At 45.1% G+C, this 22,310-nt stretch overlaps 1 protein-coding gene across 1 annotated transcript in view; it reads left to right on the forward strand.

Moving 5' to 3' along the window:
- The window catches only part of PRORP (protein only RNase P catalytic subunit), an 87,529-nt gene that overhangs the window by 9,944 nt on the left and 55,275 nt on the right, over window positions 1-22,310 (forward strand). Inside the window, exons 2-3 of the mRNA XM_069732232.1 lie at window positions 1,743-1,790; window positions 5,225-5,357. Coding sequence (XP_069588333.1) covers window positions 1,743-1,790; window positions 5,225-5,357 — 181 coding nt within the window. The remainder of the gene's footprint in view (window positions 1-1,742; window positions 1,791-5,224; window positions 5,358-22,310) is intronic.

Below are 22,310 nucleotides of genomic sequence, written 5' to 3' on the forward strand. Positions count from 1 at the left end.
TACGTGGCCACTGTTATATACTGCGTGGGCAGTGTTATATACTACGTGGCTGCTATATACTGCGTGGGCTGTGCTATATATTACGTGGCCAGTGTTATATACTGCGTGGCCTGTGTTATATACTATGTCGCCTGTGTTATATACTGCGTGGCTGCTATATACTGCGTGGGCTGTGCTATATATTACATGGCCAGTGTTATATATTGCGTGGCCTGTGTTATATACTCCGTCGCCTGTGTTATATACTGCGTGGCTGCTATATACATACATAAATACATATATACATATTCTAGAATACCCGATGCGTTAGAATCGGGCCACCATCTAGTTACTATATAGTGACAGATCGCTGATCTGACACTTTGCTGTGCACTGTGTCAGATCAGCGATCACACAGGCAGTGCAGGTAGGCTTCCTGGCGCCTGCTCTGAGCAGGCGCTTGGAAGCCACCTCCCTGCAGGACCCGGAAGACCCCCCGCTGCCCTTTTGGATCCGGGCCTGCAGGGAAGAGGAGGTAGGAGACCCTCGGAGCAACGCGATCACATCGCGTTGCTCCGAGGGTCTCAGGGAAGCACGCAGGGAGCCCCCTCGGGGGTTAATGTGCCAGGAGCGGTCCATGACCGCTCCTGGCACATATGCCGGATGTCAGCTGTGATAATCAGCTGACACCCAGCGGCGATCGGCCACGCTTCCCCGTGAGCGCGGCTGATCGCATATGACGTACTAACCCGTTGAGGGTCAGATAGTCCCAGGTCACCTCGATGGGATAGTACGTCTAAGGTCAGAGAGGGGTCAAAAAAAGAAGGAAAAACAGGAATCCCTCCCTGTGTGCTGTGCTGTGTATAGCAGAGATTGCTGCAGCTACACGCTCAATTTATAAGCTCAGATTGGATTGCAATTTAGAGATAGAGGCTGCAATGTAGAAAATAAATGCAAGCTATGATACAAGTCACAGTGTTATTCCTTATGTACGCACAAAGGACAACGTATTCTGAAAAGTTACTTGAAAGCATGGTTGCAAATTAAAAACTCTAAACTATAGGCAAGGAGTAGATAATTTACACCATACCGCACTATACAGTGGGGGAAATAATTATTTGATCCCTTGCTGATTTTGTAAGTTTACCCACTGACAAAGACATGAACAGTCTATAATTTTAAGGGTAGATTAATTTTAACATTGATTGATAAAATATCAAAAATAAAATCCAGAAAATCATTGCATAAATTATATAAATTCATTAGCATTTTGCAGTGAGAAATAAGTATTTGATCCCCTACCAACCATTAAGAGTTCTGGCTCCTACAGACCAGTTAGACGGTTCTAATCAACTCGTTACCTGCATTAAAGACAACTGTCTTACATAGTCACCTTTATAAAAGACTCCTGTCCACAGACTCAATCAGTCAGACTCTAACCTCTACAACATGTCTTTGTCAGTGGGCAAACTTACAAAATCAGCAAGGGATCAAATACTTATTTCCTCCACTGTAATTGCCTGTCTTAAGACCTCGAGTCCCTAAATGATACAAATTACAGTTCTTGTACCTGCAAAATGTCCACCTGGTGGTCAATATTTTAAGATTTTACCATCTTGTCAAATGTTTAGTATCCCATCAAGCCATTTTCAAGATCTGTGTTATTATACAGGTAATTTCATGTATACCTAAAACATTAACTGATTAACTGCTTAAAACAAAATGATGTAATGAAATGTATAAAACAATGTTTCATCTTTCAGGATTCCTAATGAAACCTGGAAAGGACAGCTGACCAAAGCCACAGACGCGTGAGTGCTCCAACTATATGTTAACATTGGGTAATAGAAAAGCATACCCATAGGTCAGATTATATCCAGGATAAATCGCATTCTTTTGTGCTTTTCTGTTGGCAGTGCCCAACGTGTTTTTCATGTTGTAAGCCCCTTAGTAAATTACCGGGTGGTGGGCAGATAAATCCTAAGTTTGGTTAAAGACCCAGTTGAGACGGTTGTTGTGATGTTCGGGACAGTCACATCCACACACTGCACTGTTGTGCACACGGACAGAAAATAACAGCCGCCTGAATGAGGCTTATCAGGCATTTCTTCTGGCTGTGCATTATCAAGTTGTTTGATACAATAAAAATGCAGAACTTCCAAATAGTGAAATCTGCAGCAGAAATTGAAACTGCAGGTATCAAATCCACAGTATGACATTTAAAGTGAACCTGTCAGCAGGTTTGGCCGATATGAGTTACGGCCATCACCTTTCAGGGCTGATATAGCATTCTATAATGGGCGGTCCGGTCTGATGGGCGTCGCTGGTCTTGGTCCGGCGCCTCCCATCTTCTTATGATCGCCGCCCTCCTGCTTGCTTCGTGTGGATGACGCGCCCTTTCGTCATCCACACAGGCTCCCCAGAATCGTGCTCCTGCGCAGGCGTAATTATCTGCCTTTTCAAGGGCAGAGCAAAGTACTGCAGTGCACATGCGCTGGGGCTTTTTGACATTTCCCGGCACCTGCGCACTCCAGCACTTTGCTCTGCCCTCAACAGGACAGAGAAGTACGCCTGCACAAGAGCCGCGGTGCTGGGGAGACACGTCATCCACACTAAGTAAACAGGAGGGCGACATCACAAGACGTAGGGAGGCGCCGGACCAAGACCAGTGACACCCCTTGGACCGGGCCGCCTCGCAAGTAAGTATGATAAAATTTATTTTTCTTCTCTTACAGGTCGGGTTGAGGGCAGATATACAGCATTATAGAATGTTGTATATCAGCTCTTTCACAATGCCGGCACTGTAATAGATAGCATTTCCGCTTGGAAAATCTGTACAGAAAGTCTGCAGCGAATCCAACCAATGTGGACGTGTCCTTACTGGTTTCTACTGCCTACTTTCGCCAAGCCCCAATGCTCTAATGCCAATGGTTAGGGAAACCGATATCTTGGTGACCCTGAACACCAGTGATTTCTGCGATTCTCCCAAGAAAGGAATCGTTGGTTATACCAGAAAATAACCCCATGCCAAAAGTGTCTGGGACTTGCTTATCGCCTCTATACTGATAACAGTCTTCAGGTTTAGGTGTGGGGGTGGCAATCACATCCATGATCTCTTGTGCAGCCCTTCAGTGTAAGTTATAAGACCCCTTTTTCCATGTGATCTGCATGATCTTTAAAGGTTGCCCCAGTAGTAATAACTTGTGCTTCTACAGTGGGGCAAAAAAGTATTTAGTCAGTCAGCAATAGTGCAAGTTCCACCACTTAAAAAGATGAGAGGCGTCTGTAATTTACATCATAGGTAGACCTCAACTGTGGGAGACAAACTGAGAAAAAAAATTCCAGAGAATCACATTGTCTGTTTTTTTATCATTTTATTTGCATATTATGGTGAAAAATAAGTATTTGGTCAGAAACAAACAATCAAGATTTCTGGCTCTCACAGACCTGTAACTTCTTCTTTAAGAGTCTCCTCTTTCCTCCACTCATTATCTGTAGTAATGGCACCTGTTTAAACTTGTTATCAGTATAAAAAGACACCTGTGCACACCCTCAAACAGTCTGACTCCAAACTCCACTATGGTGAAGACCAAAGATCTGTCAAAGGACACCAGAAACAAAATTGTAGCCCTGCACCAGGCTGGGAAGACTGAATCTGCAATAGCCAACCAGCTTGGAGTGAAGAAATCAACAGTGGGAGCAATAATTAGAAAATGGAAGACATACAAGACCACTGATAATCTCCCTCGATCTGGGGCTCCACGCAAAATCCCACCCCGTGGGGTCAGAATGATCACAAGAACGGTGAGCAAAAATCCCAGAACCACGCAGGGGGACCTAGTGAATGAACTGCAGAGAGCTGGGACCAATGTAACAAGGCCTACCATAAGTAACACACTACGCCACCATGGACTCAGATCCTGCAGTGCCAAACGTGTCCCACTGCTTCAGCCAGTACATGTCCGGGCCCGTCTGAAGTTTGCTAGAGAGCATTTGGATGATCCAGAGGAGTTTTGGGAGAATGTCCTATGGTCTGATGAAACCAAACTGGAACTGTTTGGTAGAAACACAACTTGTCGTGTTTGGAGGAAAAAGAATACTGAGTTGCATCCATCAAACACCATACCTACTGTAAAGCATGGTGGTGGAAACATGCTTTGGGGCTGTTTCTCTGCAAAGGGGCCAGGACGACTGATCCGGGTACATGAAAGAATGAATGGGGCCATGTATCGTGAGATTTTGAGGGCAAACCTCCTTCCATCAGCAAGGGCATTGAAGATGAAACGTGGCTGGGTCTTTCAACATGACAATGATCCAAAGCACACCGCCAGGGCAACGAAGGAGTGGCTTCGTAAGAAGCATTTCAAGGTTCTGGAGTGGCCTAGCCAGTCTCCAGATCTCAACCCTATAGAAAACCTTTGGAGGGAGTTGAAAGTCCGTGTTGCCAAGCGAAAAGCCAAAAACATCACTGCTCTAGAGGAGATCTGCATGGAGGAATGGGCCAACATACCAACAACAGTGTGTGGCAACCTTGTGAAGACTTAGGCTAGGTTCATATTGCGTTAGTGCAACCCGTTTAGCGCTAGCGGGTTGCGCTAACGCAATGTTTTTAATGGGGCCGCGTCCCGGGGTCGCGGTAACGTCCCCGCTCTCGCAGATCCCCGATCTGCGAGAGCGGGGAATGGACCGCGGGCGCGCCTCGGACGCTGCAAGCAGCGTGCGCGGCGCGCTAGGAAACACCGGCGCGTCGCTAGTGCGTGCCGAAGATGGCACGCGCTAGTGCTGCGCGTTCCCATTGCCGTGAATGGGCGCGCTAACGGACGCGTTGCACGGCGTTAATTTCGCCGTGCAACGCTGTCCGTTAGCGCTTTCCCATTAACGCAATGGGAACCCAGCCTTACAGAAAACGTTTGACCTCTGTCATTGCCAACAAAGGATATATTACAAAGTATTGAGATGAAATTTTGTTTCTGACCAAATACTTATTTTCCACCATAATATGCAAATAAAATGATAAAAAAACAGACAATGTGATTTTCTGGATTTTTTTTCCTCAGTTTGTCTCCCATACTTGAGGTCTACCTATGATGTAAATTACAGACGCCTCTCATCTTTTTAAGTGGTGGAACTTGCACTATTGCTGACTGACTAAATACTTTTTTGCCCCACTGTATATAAACCTCTGCTTCTTCTGGTATGTTTTGCCTCCTTTAAATAAAGCATAATGTTTCAATCCTTCCTAAAGTGGTCACTGTCAGGCCTGTAAGGAACAGCTGGAGTCCATTCACCTGACGCCGGAGGAATATAGCACCCTGAGAAAGGCTGTCATTAACAGCGTCATAAAGGGGGAAGATACATTTCGTAAGACCACCCCGGAGGTGAGTGAGTCTCATCTGCTTATCACAGGTATTAACTTTCTATGTCAAATGGTTCACTATAAGCTAAAAAGTTTGGAGTTATTTTGCTTTATATGGCTTTCCACTAATATAGTAATGCGGTTGGCAGACCGTGCCTGCTATGTGAGATCAGGACCTTAAATATGAAAATCACATATGAGTGGTCATGTGATTTTGTTACCGGCATTTAGACTCAGCTACACATTATCTTTGGTTTTCATTCTGCCTGAAAGGCCATGTTTATTTTGTTAAATCCTGACAAGGTTTATGTCATGCTTTAATAAACCAGCAGGTGTTTGACCCAAGAAGCGTTCCTGTGTCTACCTCTCAAAGCAGTGAGTCAACCTACCACCGTATATGCATTACCTATTCTGTACTGATCCTGAGTTACATCCTGTCCTATACTCCAGAGCCACACTCTCTATCCTGCTGGTGCAGTCAATGTGTTACATACATTTATATTAATGATCCTGTACTGATCCCGAGTTAGCTCCTGTATTATACCCCAGAGCTGCATTCTCTATTCTGCTGGTGCAGTCAATGTGTTACATACAGTTAGGGCCAGAAATATTTGGACAGTGACACAAGTTTTGTTATTTTAGCTGTTTACAAAAACATGTTCAGAAATACAATTATATATATAATATGGGCTGAAAGTGCACACTCCCAGCTGCAATATGATAGTTTCCACATCCAAATCGGAGAAAGGGTTTAGGAATCATAGCTCTGTAATGCATAGCGTCCTCTTTTTCAAGGGACCAAAAGTAATTGGACAATGGACTCTAAGGGCTGCAATAAACTCTGAAGGCGTCTCCCTCGTTAACCTGTAATCAATGAAGTAGTTAAAAGGTCAGGGGTGGATTCCAGGTGTGTGGTTTGGATTTGGAAGCTGTTGCTGTGAGCAGACAACATGCGGTCAAAGGAACTCTCAATTGAGGTGAAGCAGAACATCCTGAGGCTGAAAAAAAAGAAAAAATCCATCAGAGAGATAGCAGACATGCTTGGAGTAGCAAAATCAACAGTTGGGTACATTCTGAGAAAAAAGGAATTGACTGGTGAGCTTGGGAACTCAAAAAGGCCTGGGCGTCCACGGATGACAACAGTGGTGGATGATCGCCGCATACTTAATTTGGTGAAGAAGAACCCGTTCACAACATCAACTGAAGTCCAGAACACTCTCAGTGAAGTAGGTGTATCTGTCTCTAAGTCAACAGTAAAGAAAAGACTCCATGACAGTAAATACAAAAGGTTCACATCTAGATGCAAACCATTCATTAATACCAAAAATAGACAGGCCAGAGTTAAATTTGCAGAAAAACACCTCAAGAAGCCAGCTCAGTTCTGGAAAAGTATTCTATGGACAGATGAGACAAAGATCAACCTGTACCAGAATGATGGGAAGAAAAAAGTTTGGAGAAGAAAGGGAACGGCACATGATCCACGGCACACCACATCCTCTGTAAAACATGGTGGAGGCAACGTGATGGCATGGGCATGCATGGCTTTCAATGGCACTGGGTCACTTGTGTTTATTGATGACATAAGAGCAGACAAGAGTAGCCGGATGAATTCTGAAGTGTACCGGGATATACTTTCAGCCCAGATTCAGCCAAATGCTGCAAAGTTGATTGGACGGCGCTTCATAGTACAGATGGACAATGACCCCAAGCATACAGCCAAAGCTACCCAGGAGTTCATGAGTGCCAAAAAGTGGAACATTCTGCAATGGCCAAGTCAATCTCCAGATCTAAACCCAATTGAGCATGCATTTCACTTGCTCAAATCCAGACTTAAGACGGAAAGACCCACAAACAAGCAAGACCTGAAGGCTGCGGCTGTAAAGGCCTGGCAAAGCATTAAGAAGGAGGAAACCCAGCGTTTGGTGATGTCCATGGGTTCCAGACTTAAGGCAGTGATTGCCTCCAAAGGATTTGCAACAAAATATTGAAAACAAAAATATTTTGTTTGGGTTATGTTTATTTGTCCAATTACTTTTGACCTCCTAAAATGTGGAGTGTTTGTAAAGAAATGTGTACAATTCCTACATTTTCTATCAGATATTTTTGTTCAACCCTTCAAATTAAAAGTTACAATCTGCACTTGAATTCTGTTGTAGAGGTTTCATTTCAAATCCAATGTGGTGGCATGCAGAGCCCAACTCGCGAAAATTGTGTCACTGTCCAAATATTTCTGGCCCTAACTGTACATTACATTAATGATCCTGTACTGATCATGAGTTCGCTCCTGTATTATACCCCAGAGCCACACTCTCTATTCTGCTGGTGCAGTCACTGTGTACATATATTACATTAATGATCCTGTACTGATCCTGAGTTAGCTCCTGTATTATTATTATTATTATTATTATTTATTGTTATAGCGCCATTTGTTCCATGGCGCTTTACATGTGAGGAAGGGTATACATAATGAAAACAAGTACAATAATCTTAAACAATACAAGTCATAACTGGTACAGGAGGAATGAGGACTTTGCCCGCGAAGGCTCACAATCTACAAGGGATGGGTGAGAATACAGTAGGTGAGGGTAGAGATGGTCATGCAGCGGTTTGGTCGATCGGTGGTAACTGCAGGTTGTAGGCTTGTCTGAAGAGGTGGGTCTTCAGATTCTTTTTGAAGGTTTCGATGGTAGGCGAGAGTCTGATGTGTTGTGGTAGAGGGTTCCAGAGTAGGGGTGATACGCGAGAGAAATCTTGTATACGATTGTGGGAAGAGGAGATAAGAGGGGAGTAGAGTAGGAGATCTTGTGAGGATCGGAGGTTGCGGGTAGGTAAGTACCGGGAGACGAGGTCACAGATGTATGGAGGAGACAGGTTGTGGATGGCTTTGTACGTCACGGTTAGGGTTTTGTAGAGAAGTCTCTGGGCAATGGGGAGCCAGTGAAGGGATTGACAGAGGGGAGAGGCCGGGGAATAGCGGGGGGACAGGTGGATTAGTCGGGCAGCAGAGTTTAGAATAGATTGGAGGGGTGCGAGAGTGTTAGAGGGGAGGCCAGAGAGCAGGAGGTTGCAGTAGTCAAGGCGAGAGATGATGAGGGCATGGACTAGGGTTTTTGCAGATTCATGGTTGAGGAATGAACGGATTTGTGAAATATTTTTGAGTTGAAGTCGGCAGGAAGTGGAAAGGGCTTGGATATGTGGTTTGAAGGAGAGATCAGCGTCAAGGATTACCCCGAGGCAGCGAGCTTGTGGGACTGGGGAGAGTGGGCAGCCATTTACTGTAATGGATAGGTTCGTTGGGGGGGTCGCGTGAGATGGGGGAAAGATGATGAATTCTGTTTTGTCCATGTTACGTTTCAGAAATCTAGCGGAGAAGAAGGATGAAATAGTGGACAGACATTGAGGGATTCTGGTTAGAAGGGAGGCGATATCTGGTCCAGAGATGTAGATCTGTGTGTCGTCAGCATAGAGGTGATACTGAAAGCCATGAGATTCTATGAGCTGTCCCAGGCCAAAGGTGTAAATGGAGAAGAGCAAGGGCCCAAGGACTGAACCTTGTGGGACTCCGACAGATAGGGGGCGAGGTGAGGAGGTGGTGTGTGAGTGGGAGACGCTGAATGTCCGGTCTGTTAGGTATGATGAGATCCAGGATAGGGCCAAGTCTGCGATGCCAAGGGATGAGAGGGTTTGTAATAATAGGGAATGGTCCACTGTCTCAAAGGCAGCCGACAGGTCGAGGAGGAGGAGGACAGAGTAGTGTCGCTTGCTCTTGGCGGTTAAGAGGTCATTGGTGACTTTAGTTAGGGCAGTTTCGGTGGAATGGTGTGACCGGAAGCCAGATTGTAGGCGGTCAAAGAGGGAGCAAGAAGAGAGATGGGAGGACAGTTCAAGGTAGACGTGTTGTTCCAGTAGTTTGGAGGCATAGGGGAGAAGTGATATAGGGCGATAGCTAGATACAGAGGATGGGTCAAGAGAGGGCTTTTTGAGGATAGGTGTGATGGAGGCATGTTTAAAGCTTGAGGGGAAAACACCAGTTGTTAGTGATAGGTTGAAGAGATGGGTTAGGGTTGGGATGAAGATTGTGGTGAGGTTTGGGATGAGGTGGGATGGGAGTGGGTCAAGTGCACAGGTGGTGAGATGTGATCTTGAGAGTAGAGTGGAGAGTTGATCTTCTGTAATGGTGGAGAAGTTGGTTTTGGAGGTGGAGGGCTGGGAAATCGGGAGGAAGAGCTCTGGGGGTTGTTGACCAAAACTGTCTCTAATGCTATCAATCTTCTGCTTGAAAAATGAGGCAAAGTCTTCAGCAGAGATAAGTGGGGAGGGAGGAGGTGCTGGGGGACAGAGGAGAGAATTGAAGGTGTTGAATAACTGTTTAGGGTTGTGAGAGAGAGAGGATATGAGAGATGAGAAGTAGGTTTGTTTAGCTGTGGCGAGTGTGGTCTTGAAAGTAGTGAGGGACTGTTTGAATGCGATGAAATGCTCGTTAGAGTGGGATCTTTTCCATCTGCGCTCAGCAGCCCTGGAAGCTCGCCTCAGTTCTTTGGTCAGGCTGGTGTGCCAGGGCTGTCTGTTGATTTTGCGAGCTTTGGTATGTGTAAGTGGGGCAGCAGATTCCAAAGCTACAGCTATTGTGGTGTTATATAGAGCAGCAGCGTCATCCGCATTGTGTATGGAACTTATGCCTGTGAGGGGGAGGAGGGATTCAGAGAATGAATGTAGGTCAAGATGTTTAATATTTCTGCGAGGGTGTGAAAGTTTCTGGGGTGGGGATTGTAGACATGGAGTGGAGAGAGATGAGAATGTGAGAAAGTTGTGGTCAGAGAGTGGAAGAGGTGAGTTAGAGAGGTTAGATAGAGAGCAGAGGCGGGTGAAGATGAGGTCCAGTGTGTGACCATCTTTGTGAGTGGCTGCAGAAGACCATTGAGTGAGGCCGAAGGAGGAAGTGAGAGATAGAAGTTTAGTGGCAGCTGAGAGGGAAGTGTCAATGGGTATGTTGAAGTCGCCCATGATGATAGTGGGGATGTCCGCAGAAAGGAAATGAAGTAGCCAGGTGGATACCCCAGAGCCGCACTCTCTATTCTGCTGGTGCAGTGAATGTGTTACATACGTTACATTAATGATCCTGTACTGATCCCGAGTTAGCTCCTGTATTATACCCCAGAGCTGCATTCTCTATTCTGCTGGTGCAGTCAATGTGTTACATACATTGCATTACTGATCCTGTACTGATCCTGAGTTACCTCCTGTATCTTACTGCAGAGCTGCAATCACAATTCTACAGACTTTAGAAGTGAAATCTCAGTATTCTTTTTTGGATTTGTACAATGCTTGCCTTTGGACTCAGTTTATGCCATGTTGAAGAAATTGATAAACGTTAACACACGGTAAAAAATGCCCCCAATTTTTGTAGGTTAAATACATTTTTCCATTCTTGACATTTATGACAAGTCCACAGTTTCTGATATAAATGGGATCCCCACCAACCTGAAGATATTTTCTCCTTACTCCCAACTGCTGCAGTAGAACCGTTGTGGGGGGAATGAGAACGGCCTGACGACATTCGTGTCAGGCAGCTGCTGGGTTTAATTTTTATTGTTGCTGCAGAATCCATTATATGAGCTGTTAAATTCTACTTATCCCCTCGTGAGCTATGTCTCCTTACACCCTTCATCCACTTGAACTATGGCTCACGTTCCTCACTCTGGTGTCTCAGCTAATCATGTCCCATCGCTACGGGATGAGTCGCCTGTCTTATAAGGTTCAAATATAAGACACTCATGTATTAGGGTATGTGCACACATAGAATGGTCCTCTGCGGATTTTTCCGCAGTGGATTTGATACATCCGCAGTGCAAAACCGCTGCAGTTTTTACTGCGGATTTATCGCGTTTTTTACTGCGGATTCCGCTGCGGTTTTACATCTGCAGTTTTCTATTGGAGCAGATGTAAAAACGCTGCGGATTCCGCACAAAGAATTGACATGCTGTGGAAAATAAAACGCTGCGTTTCCGCGCGTTTTTTTCCGCAGCATGTGCACAGCGTTTTTGGTTTCCCATAGGTTTACATTGTACTGTAAACTCATGGGAAACTGCTGCGGATCCGCAGCAAAATCCGCATCGTGTGCACATACCCTTATACTCTAAGTGACAGCCTGATACACTCGCAGTCTCTGAGACTCTCATATATTACCCTCTGAAGAGATGACAAGCGTAATAAGATACAAGTAGCTCCCATAATGCACTTCAGTCTGGCCGGTGTGGTAGCACTCACTGCCATGCACCGTCTCCAGTCCGTCAATACTGCATATGCTGAGGCATGTTAACTAACAAACCAGTCAATGAACTTAAGTGTACGCCGCGCTCCTCTCCGGACGCCCGCCGCTTCAGCCCGGTAATTTCCCTCAGTTTTACAGCGTATTTATTTTAACTCTTCGGAAAAGTGTGGTCTAAGCTTACCGTATATTCGAGTATAAGCCGAGATTTTCAGACCAAATTTTTGGGCTGAAAGTGCCCCTCTCGGCTTATACTCGAGTCACGGTCTGTGGCAGGGTCGGCGGGTCAGGGGGGGAGAGGTCTGAGGCATACTTACCTAGTCCCGGCGATCATGACGCTCCCCCTGCCCGTCACACTGTCTTCGGGTGCCGCAGCTCTTCCCCTGTACAGCGGTCACGTGGTACCGCTCATTAAACTTATGAATATGGACTCCACTCCCATAGGGGTGGAGCCGCATATTCATTTCTCTAATGAGCGGTAACGGTGACCGCTGATAGAGGAAGAAGCTGCGGCACCCGGAGACCAGCTGTCCGGGAGAAGGGGCCAGGGACGCCGGGAGCAGGTAAGTATGTCATATTTACCTGTCCACGATCCACACGCCGGGCGCCGCTCCATCTTCCCGGCGTCTCTCCTCTCTGACTGTGTAGGTCAGAGGGCGCGATGACGCATATAGTGTGCGCGGCGCCATCTGCCTGATCAGTCAGTGCGGAGAGACGCCGAGACGGGACGCTGAGGAGCTGCAAGCAAGAAAGGTGACTATGTGTTTTTTTTTTTATTGCAGCAGCAGCGTTATATATGGCACAGATTTATAATGAGCATCTATGGGGCCAAACTGAACGGTGCAGAGCATATAAGGCACAGCTTTATAAGGAGCATCTATAGGGCCAAACTGAACGGTGCAGAGCATATAGGGCACAGATTTATGTGGAGCATCTATGGGGCCAAACTGAACGGTGCAGAGCATATACAGTCATGGCCAAAAGTATTCACACCCCTGCAATTCTGTCAGATAATACTCAGTTTCTTCCTGAAAATGATTGCAAACACAAATTATTTGGTATTATTATCTTCATTTAATTTGTCTTAAATGAAAAAACACAAAAAGAATTGTCCTAAAGCCAAATTGGATATAATTCCACCCCAAACATAAAAAAGGGGGGTGGACAAAAGTATTGGCACTGTTCGAAAAATCATGTGATGCTTCTCTAATTTGTGTAATTAACAGCACCTGTAACTTACCTGTGGCACCTAACAGGTGTTGGCAATAACTAAATCAAACTTGCAGCCAGTTAACATGGATTAAAGTTGACTCAACCTCTGTCCTGTGTCCTTGTGTGTACCACATTGAGCATGGAGAAAAGAAAGAAGACCAAAGAACTGTCTGAGGACTTGACAGACCAAATTGTAAGGAAGCATGAGCAATCTCAAGGCTGCAAGTCCATCTCCAAAGACCTGAATGTTCCTGTGTCTACCATGCGCAGTGTCATCAAGAAGTCTAAAGCCCATGGCACTGTGGCTAACCTCCCTAGATGTGGACGGAAAAGAAAAATTGACAAGAGATTTCAACGCAAGATTGTGCGGATGTTGGATAAAGAACCTCGACTAACATCCAAACAAGTTCAAGCTGCCCTGCAGTCCGAGGGTACAACAGTGTCAACCCGTACTATCCGTCGGCGTCTGAATGAAAAGGGACTGTATGGTAGGAGACCCAGGAAGACCCCACTTCTTTCCCCGAGACATAAAAAATCCAGGCTGGAGTTTGCCAAAACTTACCTGAAAAAGCCTAAAACGTTTTGGAAGAATTTTCTCTGGTCAGATGAGACAAAAGTAGAGCTTTTTGGGCAAAGACATCAACATAGAGTTTACAGGAGAAAAAAAGAGGCATTCAAAGAAAAGAACACGGTCCCTACAGTCAAACATGGTGGAGGTTCCCTGATGTTTTGGGTTTGCTTTGCTGCCTCTGGCACTGGACTGCTTGACCATATGCATGGCATTATGAAGTCTGAAGACTACCAACAAATTTTGCAGCATAATGTAGGGCCAAGTGTGAGAAAGCTGGGTCTCCCTCAAAGTTCATGGGTCTTCCAGCAGGACAATGACCCAAAACACACTTCAAAAAGCACTAGAAAATGGTTTGAGAGAAAGCACTGGAGACTTCTAAGGTGGCCAGCAATGAGTCCAGACCTGAATCCCATAGAACACCTGTGGAGAGATCTAAAAATGGCAGTTTGGAGAAGGCACCCTTCAAATATCAGGGACCTGGAGCAGTTTGCCAAAGAAGAATGGTCTAAAATTCCAGCAGAGCATTGTAAGAAACTCATTGATGGTTACCGGAAGCTGTTGGTCACAGTTATTTTGGCTAAAGGTTGTGCAACCAAGTATTAGGCTGAGGGTGCGAATACTTTTGTCTGGCCCATTTTGGGAGTTTTGTGTGAAATGATCAGTGTTTTGCTTTTTGCTTCATTCTCTTTTGTGTTTTTTCATTTAAGACAAATTAAATGAAGATAATAATACCAAATAATTTGTGTTTGCAATCATTTTCAGGAAGAAACTGAGTATTATCTGACAGAATTGCAGGGGTGTGAATACTTTTGGCCATGACTGTAGGGCACAGATTTATGTGGAGCATCTATGGGGCCAAACTGAACGGTGCAGAGCATATATGGCACAGCTTTATAAGGAGCATCTATGGGGCAATAATGAACGGTGCAGAGCATTGTATATGGGGCACAGCTTTATATGGAGCATCTATGGGGCCATAATGAACGGTGCAGAGCATTCTATATGGCACAGCTATATATATCTATGGGGCAATAATCAATGGTATGGAGCATTATATATGGCACAGCTTTATATGGAGCATCTATGGGGCAATAATGAACGGTGTGGAGCATCTATTTTTATTTTTGAAATTCACCGGTAGCTGCTGCATTTTCCACCCTAGGCTTATACTCGAGTCAATAAGTTTTCCCAGTTTTTTGTGGCAAAATTAGGGGGGTCGGCTTATGCTCGGGTCGGCTTATACTCGAGTATATATGGTAATTCTGCTGGGCGAAGAATCGATACTGGGAGCTGAGGCCGCCAATCTTCTCTGTAGAGTTAGCAGAAACGCTTGAAAGCAATTAATTCACCTTCATTTCAGCTTCTCCAGATCTCCCTTTCTTGAAAATTGCAAAAGGTTCTGGTAAAGCAAACGTGGCTCCAATATTCACTGCTGGAGCAGTGGTGGCTCGTGACCTTGTGGGCTCAGACATTTTGTCTGTACTGATGCCTCACAATGCTGATAGCCACAATTCCCAACAGTGACAGTAAGTGTATTGCACACTATTAGGATTGGGCATGCTACTGTGATTTTATTATTAATGCTCCTAACATAACTTTATTAACATAGCCATGTTTCATGTTGCCTGACAAGATACGGATTTTTACATGTGTACAGAATCAGAACCAAGAACCATACAGGATTACAGTACCAGAACCACTGTTAGTACATAAATACATAATCAGAATCATAAGAAGTACATGAATGCATCACCAGAGCCACCAATAGTACATGAATGTAGCACCAGAACCACCATCAGTACATGAGTAGAGCACCAAAATCACGATTAGTACATGAAAATAGCACGAGAACCACCATCAGTACGTGAATATACAGTGTGTACATAAAGTCATGGTGCACTTTTGACCAGTCACAGGATCTATTTATAGTTTACATTTTGGCGCCCTTTCTCTGGCCCAATCATATCAGACCTGTTCATGAGGAGAGATAACAAGAACCAATCAAACAACACAAACTCATTTAAGCTGTTGCTAAGTCAGATTAACCCCTGATAAACTGAACTCTGATTAATACACTGCCAGGCCTGTGACATCATGCAACCACAAGCTTATGCTAGCTGTGTGGTTCACCATAACGTCCGAATATGGGCTGCTAAACATCCTCTTGCCTACGTTGAGTACGAACGTAACACCTCAAAGTGGACATGGGGTGTGGCCTGATGCATGATAAGGTGGTAGGCCCTTTTTTGCATGGAGAGGTCTATGATGGCAAACATGTATCTTGACATGTTGGTATTGTATGCAGTGCCACAATTTCCAGAAGGTGTCATCTTTCAACAGGACGGCGCTCCTCCATACTACGCCACCATTGTTTGTGATTTTCTGGATAGAACATTTCCCCGGTGGTGGATAGGCAGGGGTTCTGTCAAGCCATGGCCACTACGATCCCCGGATCTGACGCCCTTAGACTTTTACTTTTGCGGTTATGTGAAGCAACATATGTACATTGAAAGTATCAACGACATTAATCACTTAAAGCAGAGAATCAGAGACGTTATTCACTCTGTTACACCAGACATCCTTACCCCTGTGTGTGGCAAGAACTTCACTATCGTTTGGATGTGTGTAGGACAACAATTTGAGCCCACATCGAGCTGCACTGAATAGGTATCAAACTGGGAGAGTTTTCTTTTATTTGGAGCAGATTTCACATTTCCATCGTTTTTTGTTGCTTTCCATTGCCTGGTCAAAAGTGCACCATGACTTTACGGACACACTGTAGTGCCATAACCACCATCGGTAATACAGCACTAGAATCTGAACTATGCAAGTACAATTGAATGCTATGAGCCAGTGTTTTACACATTCTCTTGACATACAGCTCAGCGAAGGTCTGAATTGAAATCTGGGGGAAAGGTGGTAAAATGAAGCTGACCGGGAGACACCTCCACATCAGGCAGCCCAATGGCACTCCGGGGATACGCCACTGGGCGTAATACATTGGAGTGTTGGGCAATATTATTTTGGTGTGTATGTGGGCCTTTAGAGTTATGTTATGGACAGTCTGTAAGCTTTAGACCTTACACCTCTGGAAATCTTCTGAGCTGTGATGTTTACTTAGCGTCCAGATAGCTTTAATTTTCTCTGATGTAATTGCTCAACCATGCCTGAGGAAATATAGCTGTATGAAACAAGTTGTAAACATTGTGCTGGAGTGAAAGTTGTTTGTGTGCCCATCATCCGACCCAGAAAATGGATATTCTATGAGCTAAATTGCCCTCCCTCGCGTTATCACAATGCAAAGACAAAAATATTTTATTTGATAAATTCCCAAAGACAATTACTGCATACCATATCCCAATGGATCTCTGACCAGGTACAACGAAAGTAATATGGCTGAAAAATTCACCGGTCTATGTGAAATCCTGTGTTGTGCCTTGTGCCACACTGCGCCAAGCTCTCTTCCGGCGCTCTACTAATTACCGGGTTTTATTAGAAAATGCTGAATTAGTTCTAATAGAATATGTAACAACTGGGAAGAAGATTGAACTCCACACATGGACAAGGACAGAATTTTATTCTAGCAAATTACCCCTTGTCAATGAAGAAACAATGCAGATGCCAGCTGCGTTTTATAGCTGGCACCTGCCTCTAACAGCAGGGATCTGAGCTTGCTCCAATCTCTGCTGGTTAACAATACAATATTAAAAAAAAACTATTAAGTTTAATATTACCAAAATTGTACTGACCTGGAGAAACATGTACCCAGGTCGTTTTTATTGCACAATGAACTCTGTAAAAATGAAACTCAAGAACAATTGCAGAATCGTGGAGTTTTGTTTTCATGTTTTTCAGTACTTTATTTGGTAAAGTGAATGGTATGAGTAAAACTACAACTCTTCCTGCTTAAAATAAGCCCTCGTTTACCCATGTAGACTCAAGAATAAAGATCATTATGGCCCTTGAAAGAAGAGTTAAAAAAACAAAATCTCAAAAAAAGAAAAAATGGCCCCAGTCATCGGATGCTAATAATTTGCATTTTTGGTAGCGGAAAATACTCTTTAAAAAAAATAATTGTATTTTCTTGCTTAATTTGGTGATTTTGTATACATTTGGGGAATAATTTAAATAGGTTATTTTCATTTGGGGAATGAACAGAATACATTTTGCTGGTTTTGCCTGTAATTTCCCTCAGTCGTTTAGTACATACGTAGGTAGAAAGCAGGACACTAATTTTGTTATCTGTCAGGTTTTCTTTCAATATATGACTAATCATTGCATAGTGAACAAACCCACAGCTTTGCAATGCCTTCCCCAATCTACTAATATATGTAGTGTGCATTTATTGGGGAATATTGCTATACAACTGCCCAGTATAACATCAAGGATAATGATAAAAAATAATCCGGATAGGAGAAAAGTACAACCTGAAACCACACAAAATAAAATACTCTTGTGTTTAAGCCGAATTTTCGCTGATACTATACTATCCTGACAAAAGTCCTACACATTACACCTAAAAGAGCTTTTTATGGAGGTTGTCCCATTACAACTATTTTGAAGGAGTCTGTGGGCATTTTTGCCCCTTCATCCAGAAGAGCATTTGTGAGGTTAGACCCTGATGCTGGACGAGGATTGGGCGTACAGTCTCCATTCTCGTTCATCCCAAAGGTGTTGGATGGGGTTGAGGTCAGAGCTCTGTAAAGTTGGTTATGTTCTACCACCAAACTCCCCCAACCATATCTTCATCAACAGAGTTTTGTGCATTGGGTACAGTCATAAGGAACAGAAAAGGGCCTTCCCCAGAAGCTACAATTGTCCAAAATGTCTTGTGCTAACGTATTAAGATTTCCCTTCGCCCAACTAAGGTGCCCATGCTGACCCCCGAAAAACAAGCTCATAGCATTATTCTGCCTTGAGCAAACCTTACAGCGGGCACAATGCAGACAGTCATTTAAGGTTCTCCAGGCATTCACCAAACTCAGACTTGTCCATCAGATGCCAGCTAGAGAAGTGTGATCCGCCTTCACTAATCACGTTTCCACCGCTCCAAGGTCCGTGGTGTCGACTTTACACCACTACACCCAACACTTGGCATTGTGCTTGGTAATGTAAGACTGCATGCAGATGCTCAGCCATAAAGCCCCCCGTACACACTTTTTATGCTGATGTTAATACCAGAGGAGGTTTGGACTCTGCTGTTATGGAGTCAGCAGTGCTCCTCAGCACTCAGTGATTCCGCTCTGTAACATTACATGATCTGCACTTAGTGGTTGAGTTGATACGGATCCTGAATGTTTCCACTTTTTAATATTACCCACAGTTGAGGGTGAAAAATAATGTAGCGCAGTGGCTCAGTGGTTAGCATCGCTGAGGTCATGGGTTCAAATCTCACCAAGGGCAACATCTGCAAGGAGTTTGTATGTTCTCTCCGTGTTTGCGTGGGTTTCCTCCGGGGTCTCCAGTTTCCTCCCACACTCCAAAGACATACTGATAGGGAATCTAGATTGTGAGCCCCAATGGGGACAGAGATGGTAATGTTTGTAAAGTGCTGCGGACTATAATGGCACTATATAAAAATAAAGAGTATTATTATTTATTATTATAACCCTTGCCTTTCTAAAGCTGGTGTTAAACTGAGTGATAATGTGAGCGTTAAAAAGTTTTACTGCAGATCTGGAGAAAACGGTAGGGAAATCCACAGCAACCAATCCACAATAAATCATGCCTTAAGTTGTTGGTTACATTTCGGAAAACAAAAGAGCGTATAAAATAAGATAAACACTGTACTGCCTCCCTTGGTCCCTATACCAGGCCTCCAGCAATGGCGTGTTGTTAGATGTGACCCCTGCAGCCTGTGATTAGAGCCACATTATCACTAGTGGTCAGCAAACAAAGATTGTGGGTACCCAAGAAGTACTCTATTACCACGGAGAAACGTGTAGTGTTTTTTTTATTATTATTTGAAACTTAAAATAATTTTTTTTATCTGGACTGTTTTTTTTCTTTTCATTAAATCCGCAGCAAAGTTCACAATAATTCTTTCTAATTTTACAGATTTTTACTTTCCTATTAAAACCAAAAAAGAGCCCATGATTCATCATCCCAAACCCTCTTCTTTCATTAAAGCTGACTTTACTTGTACCGGAAGCTGCCAGCCTGTAAGAAGGGATTTTACATAGTGCAGCTTCTAATAATACTGTACATATAGGGCTTCTTTACAAAACTAAACACCTACAGTAAAAGCAAGTGGTGGCCATTTAGGGACGTAAAAACAACTGACAAGTTCCCTATGCGAGTTTACACTTATCACATTATACTGCTAAAATCATTTTAGCATTAAAATGAAAAATTAGGCCAGCATACTTGTTAGGAAAAGTGCATTGTGTAGTTTCACATTCACACTGCAGCCATTAACAGACAAAACACAGAATGAAAACAATAAAGAGAAACCCTGCACTAAGTACTGTATATACTCGAGTATAAGCCGACCCGAGTATAAACCTAAATTTACCACAAAAAAAGGATAAAACTTATTGACTCAAGTATAATCCGGGTATGCATTGTCCCCTCATCCCTATCCTGTTCTGCATGGCTCCCCATACCTATCCTTGTATGCATTGTTCCACATCCCCATCCTTGTCTTTATGGCTCCTCATTCCCATGCTTGTCTGCATGCTCCTTATTCCCATCCTTGTCTGCATGGCTCTTCATCCCTATCCTGGTCTGCATGGCTCACACATCCCTATCCTGGTCTGCATGGCTCCGTATCCCTATCCTGGTCTGCATGGCTTCTCATCCCTATTCTTGTATGCATGGCTCTTTATCCCCATCCTTGTATACATGGCTCCTCATCCCCATCCTTGTATGCATGGCTCCTCATCCCTATCCTGGTATGCATGGCTCTTCATCCCTATCCTGGTATGCATGGCTCTTCATCCCTATCCTTGTATGCATGACTCTTCATCCCTATCCTGGTATGCATGGCCTCCACATCCCTATCCTGGTCTGCATGGCTCCTCATCCCTATCCTGGTCTGCATGGCTTCTCATCCCTATTCTTGTATGCATGGCTCCTCATCCCCATCCTTGTATACATGGCTCCTCATCCCCATCCTTGTATGCATGGCTCCTCATCCCCATCCTTGTATGCATGGCTCCTCATCCCTATCCTTGTATGCATGGCTCCTCATCCCTATCCTGGTATGCATTGTTCCACATCCCCATCGTTGTCTGTATGGCTCCTCATTCCCATGCTTGTCTGCATGCTCCTTATTCCCATCCTTGTCTGCATGGCTCTTCATACCCATCCTGGTATACATGGCCTCCACATCCCTATCCTGGTCTGCTTGGCTCCTCATCCCTATCCTGGTCTGCATGGCTTCTCATCCCTATTCTTGTATGCATGGCTCTTTATCCCCATCCTTGTATACATGGCTCCTCATCCCCATCCTTGTATGCATGGCTCCTCATCCCTATCCTGGTATGCATGGCTCTTCATCCCTATCCTGGTATGCATGGCTCTTCATCCCTATCCTTGTATGCATGACTCTTCATCCCTATCCTGGTATGCATGGCCTCCACATCCCTATCCTGGTCTGCATGGCTCCTCATCCCTATCCTGGTCTGCATGGCTTCTCATCCCTATTCTTGTATGCCTGGCTCCTCATCCCCATCCTTGTATACATGGCTCCTCATCCCCATCCTTGTATGCATGGCTCCTCATCCCCATCCTTGTATGCATGGCTCCTCATCCCTATCCTTGTATGCATGGCTCCTCATCCCTATCCTGGTATGCATTGTTCCACATCCCCATCGTTGTCTGTATGGCTCCTCATTCCCATGCTTGTCTGCATGCTCCTTATTCCCATCCTTGTCTGCATGGCTCTTCATACCCATCCTGGTATACATGGCCTCCACATCCCTATCCTGGTCTGCTTGGCTCCTCATCCCTATCCTGGTCTGCATGGCTTCTCATCCCTATTCTTGTATGCATGGCTCTTTATCCCCATCCTTGTATACATGGCTTCTCATCCCCATCCTTGTATGCATGGCTCCTCATCCCTATCCTGGTATGCATGGCTCTTCATCCCTATCCTTGTACTATATGGTGGCCCGATTCTAACGCATCGGGTATTCTAGAACAGAGGTCCCCAACCTTTTTTGCACCAGGGACCGGCTTTAAGCAAGACCAGTTTTCCATGGCCCGGTGGGGTGGGGGTGGGGCAGGGGCGGGGCTCTGGTCATATGGGGGTGGAGTTATGGAGGGGTGGAGCTTAGTGCATACTTATCATATAATTATGACATTTATAATGAGAATGTGATTCTCACACACACACACATTCTCACACACACAATCACACACACACATTCACACACACATTCTCACACACACATTCTCACACACACATTCACACACCCCTCTCACCTCTCCTCGCACTCTCCCACAGCAGCTCATTGCCTTCCTCTGACACAGCCGGCCGCTGAATGATGACGTCATCCAGCGGCGCGTCTGTGTGAGAGGAAGCAGGAAGACAGATCGCTGGGCAGTGGAGCTGCAGGGATTTCTCCCTGCCCGTCACAGCCACCCTGCAGGGGCTCCCCTCCACCTCTGCACTTGTTGGGAGCCGGCGCTCTGCAGCTTCTCTGTGCCGGCTGTCAGCTTGACAGTCGGCACAGAGAACAGCTGACTCCCTGACCGGGGGCGGCAGAATGCAGCCGCCGGGGGAGACACTGCGGACCGCCGAATGAGGCGGCCCGACTGCGCCCCCCTGCCGGCTGCGCCCCCCTAGATACGCCACTGGGCGTGTCAGTGAGGAGAGCCTGCCGCCCCACCCCGTCAGGAACACACCATGCTGCGCAGGAGGGCTGTGTCACTAAGACCCGCCTGACGCCCCGCCCCGTCCTGCATAATGTTCTCTGCCG

This window comes from Ranitomeya imitator, chromosome 1 (genome assembly GCF_032444005.1).
Source record: "Ranitomeya imitator isolate aRanImi1 chromosome 1, aRanImi1.pri, whole genome shotgun sequence".
NCBI lineage: Eukaryota > Metazoa > Chordata > Amphibia > Anura > Dendrobatidae > Ranitomeya > Ranitomeya imitator.